A 15,137-nucleotide genomic window follows, 5' to 3' on the forward strand; every position below is an offset into this window, starting at 1 on the left:
ACCTGAAACCCGATTTTCTTGTTTTTTCAGACCCCCACCAAATTTTCAAACAAGAATCTTAAAAAAGCTCTGTTATTAGAGCACAAAGGAAAATAAGAACTTACAACTGAAAAAATCTAAAATATTGAATTTTTTTGGGGATGAAAAGTAGAGTGGATGTCTTAGTGTCAGTATTAAATTAATTTACACTTTAAATGCATTTTTATCCTAAATGCCACCAATGCATTAAATCCTGTTTTTAATTGTTCCCTTGGCGCACATCAGGTGTTGCTTGTGTTACTGATGTGTAGCTGGAGTGTGTGATAAGCAGCAGCCCCTGATAACACACTGACAGCACATCATTCACAGGCTGATATATATCTTGGGAACGGTTTTATCTCCACTGGTCAGTCTGTGATTGCTTCACCTCTGAGTTATTGATGTGCATCCATTTGTTACAGGTCTCAGTCACATGGCTTTGTGATGCTAATGTCTCCCTATAGGATGATGAGAGGCTCCTCCAGACACAGCAGATTTGACAGTGTCATCCCTAAGGATCGCTCACTTCACATATATACACACATGGCTCCCTGCTCCATCAGCTTCTGATCTATTCACCACACCGGTATAAAATCATAGTCAGCATCACAAGGGGGTTAAATCTGAAAAAATGTGTAATACTGCTGTGAATCATAAACTTACTGTCTGCTCTTCTCCAGCTGAGAGAACCTATCACCAACCTACCAACCTATCCACACAAACACAAGCTGATTGTGTACTTTGTGAAAGCTGTAGCGATGATAATGCTGCTGCTCTGGAAATATGATCATGCAACTTGTTTTATTGACATTATAGAGTCTTTACAGGTCCCATCATCAAACATCATAAAAATCAACAGCAGGTAGATATGAGCTTTGTTCTACGACTCACCTTCTATGAGATAATCACGTTGGTTCTGTTACTTTTTGGATAATGTTCTAAATTCATCTTGAGAAAAAAAAACCTCGAAGGTGAAATGGTCTCCAAATACTAGAAATGTTCTTTACTCATGCTCACAAAAAAATTTAATTTCAACGATCAGGGTCAAATCAATTGTTTCAGTTCCTACCACGACTACCAGGGGGAGCTGTGACGAGGGAAACTCAGTGTATTACCTGTGAAAGCCTCCTTACCTCTGTGTTATGAACATTTTCTTTGGCTTAGAAATATATTAACTAAGATGACTTAACTGTTCTGTTGATGGAGTGATAGCAGTTGATATTTCGATCTAAAAGCCTGTGATATAAAGGGGAAATAAATTTTAGTAGTGTATGATCAAAAATAAGTAAAATGGAAAATACATAAAGCACAACTTCTCTGCCTAACCACTGATCTACATCACCTCAGTCACTTAAAGGTTCAATATGTAAAATCTAGTGACATCTAGTGGTGAAGTGTCATGTTGCAGCTGGATAGCCCACACCTCACCCTCCCTTGACAAACATGAAAGAGAACATATCTCTTCAGTTGTAATAAAAACTGAAAATGTTTTTGGTTTGTACTGAAAACATAAATAGGATCATTTTACATTCAATTTCTGTCAATAGAGTCCTTCACCTAAATCAAACACACTGAACCTTTAATTAGCAACAGTGCATGAAATATCTAATTGCTCAATATGAACATTTGATCAGTTTTTATTTAGGACTTTTCATGAAAAAATCTGTTTACATATGCATATGATTCAAAGATAATACAAATTATTCTACTTTGGGATAATTGAAAGTTTTGGATCCTCTAGGATTCATTTCTAGAGTGAGACTTGTTGATCTGTAGTAGAGCATGAGCTCTGACCTCAGTGGAGTTCCAGGGAAAAGAGAAGTCCTCAAGTGAGATCAGTTCAATACAACTTTATTTTTGTACGTACAACAAACAATCTCAGTTGTGAGATGAACATTAAAGTGAAGCTCAACCTGGGTTGTTCACATCATTTGTATTTGCTCTTTTTCTTCGTTTCATCAGATGAACTTATTTGCTCATGGTGTACATTTGAATGCAGTTCTGGAAATGAGCGTTCGTGTTCATTTGCGGCTTCAGAGCAATAATATAAATCTTGGGCAGGAAGTAGCCCCACAGGAAGGAGAAGACACTGAAGAGTATGGCGAACACGTGTGCGGCCATGGTGAATGGGCCTCTGCTGATCAGGTATAAAGTGAAGAAGCACTGCCAGGATATCATGTACACCATGAGGCTGAAGGTGACGCATTTGGCCTCATTGTAGTTCGCCGGCAGGTCTTTCCCCATGTAGCTAAAACAGAAGCAGAGCATGCTGAGCAGGAAGACATAAGCTAGCTCCACGCCCGCGCCTACTGAAAGGGTGTTACTGCACTCCAGGACAATGCTGTCCCCGTAGAAGACAAGATCCTGGGACGGCTGCGGCGGGTTGAGGGCCTCACGGAGCACACAAATGAACAAGAGGGTGACAGACAACACGGAAATGGTCAATTCTGGCCCGTTCTTTTTGGCCCATTTGTCGTAGGCCGGCGGCAGCTTGGACGCAAATTTAAAAATGCAGACAACCTGGAGGGAGCGCACAGTGATGCAGGCCAGGCACACAGTGAAGCTGACGATGAATAGAGGCTGCTTGAGGATACAGGCCAGTGGAGACGGCGGGCCAAAATGGCACAAAGAGCTCAAGGCAGCGGCAGTCAGGCCTGCCAGCATCAGGAGGCAGGTGCGGCCTCCAGCAGACTTGGCCACTGGAGTGTTCAGGTTAAGCAGGAGAATTACAGCAGAGCCCAAGGTCATGAGAAGACAGGTGGCCAGAAAGAAGAGCAGGGCAATGGAGAGGGGGGCGTCCCAGGCAAGCAGCAGGACGGTCCTATTCAGACACTGATCGCTGCTCGGGGGGGCCCACTGCTCCGGCAGACATGGCTGGCACAGAGTGGGTTCTGCAGTGGGAGAAGCAACATATACTGTATGTTAAAGATAGAAAACATGGAATGTAAATCTGAGCTGAGGTTCAAGCTCTGTTAGTGAGTCATTACAGCATGCGATGTTACAGACTAGCAGAGAAAACACAGCAGCACTTGTTTACATGTTGTTAGACACAGTGAATCTTTTCAAAAGGACCTGGAGTCAGTTCCTTCACCTAAATCAGCACATTGTATGATCATCATACGCCACCTGCTGGTCAACCTAACACACAACAGCGAAAGGTTACTGCTGAGCGTTGCAGTTTCCTTCATTTGATCAAACACGTTTTTCAAAGTGGTTGTGAGCACAGTTTCAAATAGAATTTAATAGGAAAATATGTTTTGGGATATTCTTTGTATGTGTTTTTTTTTTTTTTTGTGTAACGTGTGATGTATAACATGATGAGATAGTGTCATGTGAGATAAGGGAGTCAATCCCCCCATCCACTATGTACCCATCTACATCAAGGACCTGGTTTGTTCAGTTTAATAAATGATTAAAAAGTTTCATAAAAGTAATAGTAAAATAGATATCAACAGTTTATTTCTTTTGTTTTAAAATGTTTTCCCACTGATTTCCCAGGGAGTTATTCATGGATCTTAATGAAAAAGATGAAAGAATAAAAAAAACGTATTGAGGGAACTGATGTATATGAGTGTCTGTAATTTAAATGGATCTGGATTGAATTTAAGGGAACTGTTGGGCATTGGTGGAGGTATGTGCTTCACTCTGTGCCATTTTAGTGTATGTACGTCTTTATCGTACCACTTGTATTGAGGAATGTGGCGGCAGGACAAGCCTGGCAGTCGAAGCAGCAGGTGTGTTGCCCTGTCAGCAGCTTCTTGTGACCCGTTGGGCAGGGTGGAGAGCAGATAGACAGCGGCACCTAGACACAAGCAACAGGGTTTGAGAAAGATGAAATATAAAATAAATATATAATAAACCTTCATTTAGAGGTTAAATCAATGAAATCAATTTAATTCAATTAGATACTAATTAATACTCAATGTAAATTCATTTGATATTATTGAGGTTATTTAGTTTTTATTTATTTTAGATGAAGTTGAATTTAGTGATTCAATTAATTTCTTTCTCATTTTGTATGAATTATTTAAAAAAGAATTCTATAACCTTTACAATCAATGTATCTAATACATTGGTCTTACTGGTCCTGCATCTCCCGTGTCGTGCCACTCAATTTGGTCCTCATCAACAGTGAGCATGAAAGGATCATGGCTGTAGGAGCCCACCACCCTGAGAGACCACTCAGTCCCCCTCCAAACCCAGGAGACGATGTCATATTCTGTGTGCGGGTCCCCGTTCATGTCGAAGTGCACCGAGGTGTTGCCCAGAGAGAATTCCACCTGCTTGAGCCAGTGGAGAAGCTGGAGAGGAGAGGGGAACACCAGTGCTCAACAAAATTTGATTCTGAGAGATTTTGTTGCATTGGCACAAATACCATATTCAACATATGCTCACCTCCCATGGATGCACCCTCCTCCTTTGGCACTCTCCCAAGTCACAACCAAGAGTTTGGTGCAGAGCCCGAGCCACAGCGTGCACGGCCGTGTACACATTGAAGGAGGAGGTGATGTCATATTTCTCCAAGGAGAATTTCTTCCTGGCCAGGCTGTACAGGTCTGTGCTCTGCAGGCAGTCATTTCCTTGGCTCGTGGTGTCATTGGAGACTTCCTGGGTGTCACTCTGTTGCATCGCAGCCTCAAAAACCTTTCTCTCAAAGTCCTCAAAACCATTAATAGCTGCATATTTGATGGAGACACCAATCACAGTGCCGATGGTGTTGATCCCAGATATCCCTGATATAAGAGTAGCTGAAGACCAGTCCTCTGTCCCGATCCACACTTTACCTGTCACGTTGCGCTCAATGACAAACGGGATAAAGCCACTGAGCTTTGACTTGCTAGAGAAGACTACGATGGTGTTGACTTTGGTCTTCAATATGCTATCCACCATGTTCCTCATGGTCTGGATGGTGTTATCGTTGAATGAAGGGATGACTCCTTGGTAGGCGATGCAGATTCCGTGGGTTGGTGCTTCCTTGGAGAGACTCTGCATGCCTTGCAGGCCGTAGTCGTTGTCGCTGCCTAAGAGAGCAATCCATTTCCAGTTGAAACGTATTAAAAGCTGGATCATAGCCTCCACCTGGTTCTTGTCGCTGGGGATCGTGCGTAAAAAGGATGGATAGAGGAACTTGTTGCTGAGCATCTCATTTGATGCTTCGTAAGAGATCTAGAATGGAAGAATGGAGAGGATGTGAGGGATGAGACTGGCATGCAGATCATATTTCAAGGCTAATGATTAAAACGTACTTGTGGTATGAGATAGGACCCCAGTAAAGCAGCAGGGGTGAATGTTTTGCTGCTACTGTCTGGCCCAATCACTGCCACCGCCCTTTTGCTGTAGTCAACGTGTGGGTCTGTGTCTCCCTGTGTCTCAGGTCCAGAGGGGCTCTGATTCTGCTGCTCCAACAGGTCCAGTGTGGCCAGGACACTGGCCGGCACGGAGCAGATGTCGTACATCTGGTAGCCCAACTTCACTCCTGGTAGAAGAGGCTGTGGGCTGCTGCCGTTGTTGATTTCCTCCACAGCAAATCTCATGGCTTGCATCAGGTGAAAGCCATGTTTGTTGGGTTGACCTCTAAAGATTTAATGTAAGAGGAAACATAGGTGAAAGATATGAAGCAATATTCTCGGTGATACAAGAATCACAGTGTTCCGAACCGCCAATGAAATGTATTTGATCTGTGGAGCTGGAAGTTCGCTGTCCGGTTCAACTCACTCATTACATGGAGCCAGAGCAGGCAAATCAGCAGCTGGTGCGTCTGTGTAGTGGAGAGGAAACAGTCCGGCGATGGAGAAGTCGCCCTGCAGTTGCATCCCCTGTCCCTGAGAGATGTAATCTAGTTCCCCCGCAGCTAACTGCACCAGCAGCCAGCCCAAGGAAAGAAACACGGCAGCAAACAAACCCATACTTTACCTCCACCTCACACCCTCGCTGCTGTCAGAGCTCAGTGGGGTTTGTGCAACGGACCAAAGGCTGTATTTGAAAGTTTGGAGAGACGGGGGGAGGAATGAGGGGAGCACTTTCTCATCTTTCCGGGAAGTGTTGGTCGAGTGAAGTGTATTTGCATCTCTCATTTGTTTGTCTGACCGTAGAGCTTCCACCTCATTAAAATGATTTGCATGAATGTAATGAGCCATGGAAAGAGAGACTGGTGTTATTTTACCATTCATCTTTAACAAGTGACATGAGCCAGTTAGCCAGCGCAAAAGCAGACAGTTCGTCTCACACACTGACTGAATCATAACAGATTTATGAAGCTTTTGTTTCACTTCATCAAGAATGTTTACATGATCACTTTTGAGTCTGTTTTATATGATTTTTAATCTCACTTTTACAATATTTCTGTTACGAGTATCTTTATGTACAACTTAACTTAATAATCTCTTTTTTTCTTGCTATTTTTACTTTTCAGAGGATCATCCAAAACATCAAATCAGGAAAATGAACAGCTCAACGTGTTAAGGTCCAATGTAAGAGACATTTCCCACCAGAAACAAATGTGATTTTACGGCCACACATGTTTTTTGAGAAACTAATAAAATAATAACTTTAATAGCTTTGTTCTTGATAGTAATGAGATATCACTTCAAAAATGTTTTAAAAAATCTAGAAGAATTAGTTTTTGAAAAATACCATTTGTAAACATTATTTTCAATTAAATGTATACAGCCACTGTTGTATAGGTTTGTTATGTTTAGCTTGTGACATATTTTGCAATGTTTTCTCTCCAAATCTGATGCAATAGCCTACTGTATATACCAAGCCAGTTGTCACATATCATACCTGCAGTTAATCCATTGGGAAAAAATCAATCAATCAAATATTATTTCTAAAACCCATAAATCACATCTTGCCTCATAGGGTTTCCCACGGTGTGACACCATTTTTGTGAAACTATTGTTTTTAGCCAGTTATTTTTAAGGGGAACAAAACAGTGTGAGAAAGGTGTAGTTACCATGATCATTAAACCTCAAACACAGAAGCAGCTTTTTAGGTGACTTGATTTAATACGAATCTTTAATTTTCCATTCTCACATGCTTTTGACTGACAAACAGCTGTGGCTGATTTTGCATTTTGGTCGATATTTGAGTCTCATTTTGTGAAACACACCTGTTGTACAAACATACAATTTGCCTGATGCTCACCCAAACCAATTGTTTTGACAGGTATGTTGTGCATTTTGTTAACCACAGTATCGTGCAGGCAAATAGACATGTAAATTTCCAACGTCTGCACAAACACAAAGATTTGAGTGGAAAAACAAAACATTTGCATTGTGCAAGCTCTCCCATTTTCAATAGAAAAAGTGATTTAGTAATAACTTCGATGGTCATTTCTATTCAAACATTTGATCGAAGCAACTGATTTTCCAGATAAATTTACTAAAATTGACAGAGTATGAGTTACTGTCATAAAAAAATTGGTTTTCAGTTTTCCTTTAATATTTTACTTCTTCTAAATTTAGACAAAACTGAATATATTGTACTTTGGTCCTAAAGAAGAGAAACACTGTGGGACCATAACGTCACCTTGGAAGGTATTAGCTTTGTCCCCGGCTCTTCTGTGATGACTTGGAGTTATGCTTGACCAGGACATGTGGTTTTGTTCCACAATTCTGTATGACAGCGTCCTTCCACCTGATGAGCAATATTATGACAATTAGAAACATCCTGTCTTAGAAGGATGCTGAGAAACTAGTAGATGAATTTGTTTCATCTTCTTCACTGGATTTATGTGTTTCTAAATTATCAGGATGTCCCAGTAAATCTGTGCAAATCCTCCAATTAGTCCAAAATGCTGCAGCGCGAGTGCTGACAGGAACAAGAAGGAGAGATCATATTAGCCCCGATGTGAAATGGAACGTGGAATAGTTGAGTTTGTTAATTGTAGTCGTTCATTTGATTGGAAGCTTTGTTTCTTCCAGATTGGAGCTCTGTGTGTTCAGCAGGTGAGATGTTCCTATGTGAATGGACATATGTTTTTCATAATTTTTTGTTTTTAACTCATAGAAGAAATATCGTTGGAACTTCTGAAATATAGTAGGGGGTGCTCATTCTCTGTAAAAACAAATTTCATGTCAGAGCTAAATACGCACCTTAATAGAAACAAATTAATATTAAAAGCACCCTGTTCACATAGCACATTAGTCGGAGGGTGCAATGCAAAGCATAGACTGTATATAAGGTGCAAACTTTACAAGGTCGCAGGTTCACCTGTTGGCAAATAAAAGTGGACTACATTATCACGAGGAATAAAAAACCTTAAGAGTTTGAATTTAGATTTTTTTCTCTGGTCAATTGACAATAAATGAAAATAACTGACCAAACGTGAAGACAAGTGTTGACTGCTGTGCACCGCTCAGTGCACGACTGCAGGACACCTTCACAACTCTTGATGAGGTTTTGTCCTGTCTCAAACAAACAGAGCAAAGAGACTATTAGTATTAGGATGACAGGTGCACTGTGTTTGAAATTTGTTTTAAACCGCGTTTTCAGATTTAAATTGTTTTCTATAAATTGTGTCTGTGTGTTTTTATTGTCCCTTGTACAGAACCTTGAATCTACCTCTGTGTATAAAGGTCACACTATGGCCTCACTTTTAGACATGGGTTCACCCTGCATGGGGTTTCGGGGGTTGAGCCCGCCTGGCTCGCACTGTTGACGTCACTAATATGCGACGCACATGTCGAGGTGAAAGTGCACGGCTGCCATTTTTCCCCCGTAGAAATCTTCCTGAGTAGTTGAACGACCGAAGACGAAGTGCGAGTTTCTCAGTGACTTTTGGACAGTGTGCTGGAGCCCGTGGACCCGCGGAGGACTCGCGGTGGAGGTGCTTTCACAGAAGCTCCGTCTCTCTGACCTCGGCTCGAGGCGCAGCCGTTAAGCGGGTCTGCAGATGGCAGCTTAGCTCGGCGGGCTAACACTAGCTGCGGCTGTAAACAAACACCAGAGACGGAGGAGACGCTGCTGCTGCTAAAGCTCCGCACAGTCCGCATCTCTGGTCCTAAAATCCGGCCCGGGACAGAGCCAGCACCGGGGAGAGGAGCGGGCAGCAGGAGCCGGTTTAGAGGCTGCATGCACGGATGTTTTCCACACTACTTCAGTTTTGATGACGGTGCGAGTTTCTCCTAAGCAGCTCGGAGCTCAGTGACTTCAGAGCGGGTCCGGGGGGAAACACTTGAGGCACGAACACACTCCTGCACGGCGGCATGTCGTCCTTCTCCGAGTCGGCCCTGGAGAAGAAGCTGACGGAGCTGAGCAGCTCGCAGCAGAGCGTCCAGACTCTGTCTCTGTGGATCATCCACCACCGCAAGCACTCAGCCCTCATCGTCAAAGTGTGGCACCGAGAGCTGAAGAAAGGTGAGTGCTGCTGCAGGGTGCATGGCCACAGGTGGAGGAGCAGTGATGCTGGTGGGGGTGTTGACCTGCAAAGATGGAGACAGGTGTCAGTGTGGGGGATTTTGACTGATTGATTGTTGGAGTTTGGAGGAGTTTGGAGTTTCAGTAGTTTGGTAAAGAGAAGCTTTGTCGCCTCTCAATGAGGAATCATACCACTTCTCTAAGGGAGAGAACACATAGAAAAGTACATGCCTCCACCAACAGCTCTCTTATAAATCAACATTTTAATCCACTGGATCCAGATGTTTATTTGCATCACAGAGCTCAGTCTCCTAAACAAGCCTCGTTCTTTCCTGAAGATCCATGAACTATTCCTTTGGAAATCAGTGATAATGTTGTAAAAAATCTCATCACGTTACAGAAAGTTCATTTTGTTCCTGGCTCTGTCCACTGGTCTGGATTCGCACCAAAGTTGAATGAGGATTCTTCTGATTCCCACTGAGTCAATCCACCAGGTGTCTTAGTGATGTACCCAGCGTAAGAACTATTTTTCTTCGTAACGTGTAATGTAATGAATTAAATAAGTTGTTTTTTTGTCATGTTCTGTCCAGCTAAAAGCTCCAGGAAGCTGACTTTCCTGTATCTGGCCAACGATGTCATCCAGAACAGCAAGAAAAAAGGACCAGAATTCGCCAAAGACTATGAGACCGTCCTCGTCGATGCCTGCTCACATGTTGCCAGGTACACAATGATGCGACCAATGAATGACCATGTTTGCCTTCAGACGGCTACAAGTAATTGTTCATTTAATGAGTGTGTGTTTGTGAGTGGGCAGCGCACAGAGGGCTACCTGGCTGATCCTGCCAGTAGCATATGCTTGTCTCAAAGATTAAGCCATGCAAGTCTAAGTACACACGGCCGGTACAGTGAAACTGCGAATGGCTCATTAAATCAGTTATGGTTATATGTCGATGCTTACTGCCCCAACGCTTTTGAGAAATAGTACTTGACGTAATCCTTGTTTAAAATACAAGCTACTGCTGAAATTATTAGTATATTTTAAAGGTGGAATCTGTTCGGAAGTGAAACATTTTATTGTGATCTGGTTATCCAATCAAATTCTGTTGGACCACCAAAGGTTGCCAAACTTCTTAAATAGGTTTGTCTCAGCTTTCAAACTAAAATGGAGCCTCGTTTAAACTAAATTTAATGAATTCATTTTTTGTTGGGTATTGAGCTATATTGAAAACAAGCTTAGTTTTGTTTTCTACTTTCTCTTTGTTTTGTAAGATAAAAAAGATGTTGATTATGAAAGTATGGATGATGTACAAAGACCGAGTTTGTATGAAGCTTATACATTTACCAGTTATCTGGAGAAAGCCAGATATTTGTTTTTCTTTTTGCACATATACTAGAAGAAGATGCTTATCTATGAGCTGGGCATACCATTTAAATTAGGTGTATATTTATGTGTATGAATGCACTGTTACTGTCTTCTGCTGAACTGTGCTGTTCCTTTGCCTCGCTGCAGTGAAGCAGATGTCGGCTGTAAAAAGCACATGGAGCGACTGCTGAATATCTGGAAGGAGAGAGCCCTGTACAGAGCCGACTTCATTCAGCAGCTCAAACTGGCCATAGAAGACTCAAACAGCCCCCGGCCTTCAGGTTAGACCACTGTTACACAATCGCATTCCTCTGCATCTACATTAATATATAGTCTTTTTCATGGATGGGTGATACCAGAAAATGTTTCTGATAAGACACCAAGTGATACCTGATATTTATTCCTATATTAATTAGGGTTGTCAACCCTCCTATTATTACTGTGTACCATACATACAGTAGCTGTAAACTGCTTCATACATGGGGTCTCGTCTGTTTTCTTTTAAGAGCTGTGTGCATATCACTGTCAATTTGACATAATACCAGCAACTATACAACTTTCACAAGAGTTGCAATGTCTATAGCTGTAGAACATGTCATATGAGTGAGTGCATTTCCCTCTCTGGTCAAAAATCATAATAAACCTTTTGGTACAACAAAATGTTATTCTTGTGTAGTTTTAATAACTTTAGTTGGTGCTATGTGACACAGGTGTTTTTTCTCATCTGTGGTTTCTCAACTTGACATTGCAGAGGAGCCGAAGAAGCCTGTGAAAAGAAGCTACCAAAAGATCCATGAAGAAGAAGACGACGAGGATGACGACTACAGATGCCACATCTCTCCTAGAAGCACAGATGCCTCCGCAACTCAGCTGGTGAGGAGGACAGCTTTTTGTTTGAACCACACAAAATCCCTCCTATTCAAATGTCTCATGGTTCATCTCCTCCTCGACTCTTATTAACTGTCTCCCCCTGCTCCCTCTAAACACCTGTCAGACCGAGGAGCTGGTGAAGGCCCTGCAGGACTTAGAGAATGCTGCTTCAGGTGACGCAGCTGTTCGTCAGAAGATCGCCTCGCTGCCACAGGAAGTCCAGGATGTTTCACTGCTGGAGAAGATCACTGGTAAGACCTGACATATTTATTTCAGCATAGATTTGCAGGGGTATTGTTCTCATTATGTAATTTTATATCTTTATATATTTAAAATCCCTAATATAATTTAATGTGCTGTATCATAATAGGAACGTCTCTGTTTAACTGTGGCGAGGATTTTCAGATGAGTTTATAATGAGAAGATTCTGACAAGAGTCATGTAATTCAGTTTAAAAAATCACACACACACAAACAATAGAAAGTTCATTAAGGTGAAACGAGACGGACAATAAACACAACCATTAAGTGTTGACAGGTTGAGTAATAAAACATATCGACCAGTATCAGGAAAAACACTTAACAAACAGAAAATAAGGTGTTGGGACAAAAGTTCAATCGTAAAAAGAAATTATTCGAATGAACATTAAGTACTGTTTGAAAAGAGGTTAAATGGTCTAAAGTTAAAAGACATGACGTGTGACTTCAACAAGCCCCTTTGACCTCATTCCAGACAAGGAGGCAGCAGACAAGCTGTCGAAGACGGTGGACGAAGCCTGTTTGCTACTGGCTGAGTACAACGGCCGACTAGCTGCAGAGCTAGAGGACCGCAGGCAGCTGGCACGCATGCTGGCCGAATACATCGGCAGCCAGAAGGAGGCGCTCATGGAGAGAGAGAAGAAACTAGAGGTTCGACACCACATACACAAACCTAACATCTCAGCAGCACACAGAGAACTGAGACATCACATGTCCACAATTACTATGGATTAAAAAAAGATATTGTGTCTTCATACCTTTTTTAAATGTTTAAATATACGTTTTAAATTAAGTTGCTAAATCTATCTTTATCATACTGTACACGTTTCCAGATTTCAGAAACAAATAGGAATACAATGACATTATAAGAGATAAAAATGATGGCTTGAATAAGTAACAAAAAAAACTTTTGCTTTATACACCATCATTATCTTTTAAAGCCCTCTATTGTGACACAGATGTAAGCCATAGCCATAGTTAGTGCTTTGTAGTCAGTTAATAATTTTCAGCTTCTTGTCGACTGCAGGACTACAAGCAGAAACTGGCCAGAGTGACCCAGGTGAGGAAGGAGCTCAAGTCCCACATCCAGAGTCTCCCCGACCTCTCTCTCCTGCCCAATGTGACTGGGGGTCTGGCCCCGCTCCCCTCGGCTGGAGACCTCTTCTCCACCGACTGAGGGGTCTTTGCCCTGAAGAACTACCCCCCCAATGCTCCTCCCCACCTAAACCCAGCCCATTGATCGATTCACAAAAATACTGCAGCTATATCTCCCACCAGAGGACACATGGTCACACCTCTCTCCGCAGAGTAGTCAGCCCACCTGCACGACAAGAGGGAGAGAGGGACCCAAGAGTGAAGGTTTGGGGAAATCAAAATGCTCTGCAGAGGAGAACAGAGACTCTGTCATTCTTGATTTTTCCCTTTCTTGCTCAACCAACAAGGATTCCACCCCACCAGCTCGGAACAAGATTGTTTCCTGTTTGTTTTTATTTTTTTAATGCTGGAGATGTCACTGTTCTTGGAGGAGTGGAGGAGTAAAGAAGCAAATCTTTCACAGACATTAATATTGGTTTTCAGGGCGTGTCGATCTGTGTCTTTCTGTGTGCTACATTTGTATTGAGTGAGCGAAGGTGGGCCATTTGCTCTCCAGTTCTCAGAGTTTGTGACTACACTGTGAATAGGATGCATCATTAGTTTTATTTTTTTGGGGCTTTCAGTTAATGGCTTTTTATTGAGACATAGTCTGATAGATGGTTTGGATGCGTGTGTACAATTAGAGGAGATACCAGATTGGGTTCAGTGTATGTTGGATTTTGGATATTTCATGTAAAGTCGTCTTTGACGGCCGCTGCAAAACCCACTTGTATTAATAACACCATATAGTCTGTGATGAAAAAGGATTTGTGGAACAGTCTCATCATCCTGACAACATAAGCTTTGGTTGTTTTGTTTTTCCTCATTTAAAGACTAAAACAGCAAATTCAAAGAACCCACTTGTTATCACACTCTTTTTGGACAGATGCTTGAGAAGGCTTATTGTGTTCATGTGTACTAGACAAGCTTTGAGTTTTGGGAAACAATTCAGTTTGCTTTCTAAGAAACATTGTTGGTTTTTTGTTTTTATGTAAGCGTTTATGAAATGCTAAAATTAAAAAAAATATCGGTATCATCTGAAAGAAAAACTAAAGAAAGGTGTCAAATCATTAGTTTTAGTGTGTGTTGGGTCGGAAATAGGGAAAGAAAGATTAAGAAAACTAGGTCAGAACAGGAAAATAAAAAAACTAAACGAGTTACATTCGACTGTGAAATTAACTTGAACCTTCAGCGTCATACTCCAGTATTTCAGAATATTTAATTCCCACAATTTCCTAAAAATATAAAAAATAACTGATTCATATTTCTTTAATCCACCTGTGTAAAGATGAAATATTTTACAAAAAAAATTGCAAACCACTGTATAAACCCCTTAATTTATATATTAAGGTCAGGGAAGGAGACCTGTTCCCAAAGTAATGTTCGGTACAGCAGGATTTTGTGAACTGTGTCAAACCCAAAACTTTAGTTATCATTTGTTTATCCTGATCTGATTTTCAGTTGTCTGTATGCAAAAAGAAAGAATCCTTTATGGAGAAGTTTTGTGGTAGAACGAGGTGAGATGTTTACCGAGACAAAGTCCTCATTTTGTAAAGCTGTCAGGAGCCATTCGCAACTTCGGCTGCTGCCGCCATGAGTGTTTTCTAAAGTTAAAGGCGTTTACAAGAACTTACTCACCTGCTGATGCAACAAGCGTGGGGCGAGAAATGCTGTTACAAATCTTTTTCAGTCAACTTCCTGATCGATATTTGATACAACATTTAAATCTTAAATAACACAACTATTAAAGATAATAAGAAGAAGGGTTCTGTTTGCCAGGAAAGACTTCAGCAACATTTTGACCCACTGTGCTTTACTGTTTATGAGTCAGGTCTTTTCTTACTTTCCAGCTGTGTGATATCTGCAGCCTCGCACTGTACCACCAGGACTTTGCCCGTTAGTTTTCTGTAATGAAAGGAATTCAGTGGATGCCAATAAACTGGAACCATTTGAACAATTGTTACATGTGTGTTTTACATGGAGTCAACAGAAGGTAAGTAACCCAAACCCTCTGCATAAGTGACAATGAATTCAGCCAAGTTCCACTTATATACAACATTAAAGTGTCTTTTTTGACAGTTGGCTGAGCCTTAAAAGTACAATTCCATAACATCACTGACACTCTGCCAGTATCA

At 41.6% G+C, this 15,137-nt stretch overlaps 2 protein-coding genes across 2 annotated transcripts; one reads left to right on the forward strand and one right to left on the reverse strand.

The window, feature by feature from the left end:
* Nucleotides 1-1,986: 1,986 nt before the first annotated feature.
* LOC128442044 (taste receptor type 1 member 1) lies at nt 1,987-5,924 on the reverse strand. The gene is made up of 6 exons (XM_053424213.1): nt 5,734-5,924; nt 5,265-5,592; nt 4,414-5,184; nt 4,101-4,319; nt 3,700-3,820; nt 1,987-2,909 (listed from the first exon to the last, which is right to left on the reverse strand). The coding sequence occupies exons 1-6, from the start codon at nt 5,922-5,924 to the stop codon at nt 1,987-1,989; spliced, it is 2,553 nt and encodes an 850-aa protein (XP_053280188.1).
* Nucleotides 5,925-8,708: 2,784 nt separating this feature from the next.
* On the forward strand, nt 8,709-14,959 carry rprd1b (regulation of nuclear pre-mRNA domain containing 1B). The gene is made up of 7 exons (XM_053425354.1): nt 8,709-9,378; nt 9,969-10,098; nt 10,889-11,022; nt 11,493-11,614; nt 11,736-11,862; nt 12,344-12,519; nt 12,896-14,959. The coding sequence occupies exons 1-7, from the start codon at nt 9,228-9,230 to the stop codon at nt 13,043-13,045; spliced, it is 990 nt and encodes a 329-aa protein (XP_053281329.1). The 5' UTR covers nt 8,709-9,227; the 3' UTR covers nt 13,046-14,959.
* The last annotated feature ends 178 nt before the right edge of the window (nt 14,960-15,137 follow it).

Source organism: Pleuronectes platessa, chromosome 6 (genome assembly GCF_947347685.1).
Source record: "Pleuronectes platessa chromosome 6, fPlePla1.1, whole genome shotgun sequence".
In the NCBI taxonomy this organism is placed as follows: Eukaryota; Metazoa; Chordata; class Actinopteri; order Pleuronectiformes; family Pleuronectidae; genus Pleuronectes; species Pleuronectes platessa.

Bases quoted from the DNA above. Each gene is read 5' to 3' on its own strand.
- LOC128442044 (XM_053424213.1), bottom strand. From the start codon at position 5,924: ATGGGTTTGTTTGCTGCCGTGTTTCTTTCCTTGGGCTGGCTGCTGGTG. The intron at 5,185-5,264 runs GTACGTTTTAAT...CTTCCATTCTAG, and splicing joins GGTCCTATCTCATACCACAA to ATCTCTTACGAAGCATCAAA. The intron at 3,821-4,100 runs GTAAGACCAATG...GCTTGTGTCTAG, and splicing joins ACACGGGAGATGCAGGACCA to GTGCCGCTGTCTATCTGCTC.
- rprd1b (XM_053425354.1), top strand. From the start codon at position 9,228: ATGTCGTCCTTCTCCGAGTCGGCCCTGGAGAAGAAGCTGACGGAGCTG. The intron at 9,379-9,968 runs GTGAGTGCTGCT...TGTTCTGTCCAG, and splicing joins GCACCGAGAGCTGAAGAAAG to CTAAAAGCTCCAGGAAGCTG. The intron at 11,023-11,492 runs GTTAGACCACTG...TTGACATTGCAG, and splicing joins AAACAGCCCCCGGCCTTCAG to AGGAGCCGAAGAAGCCTGTG.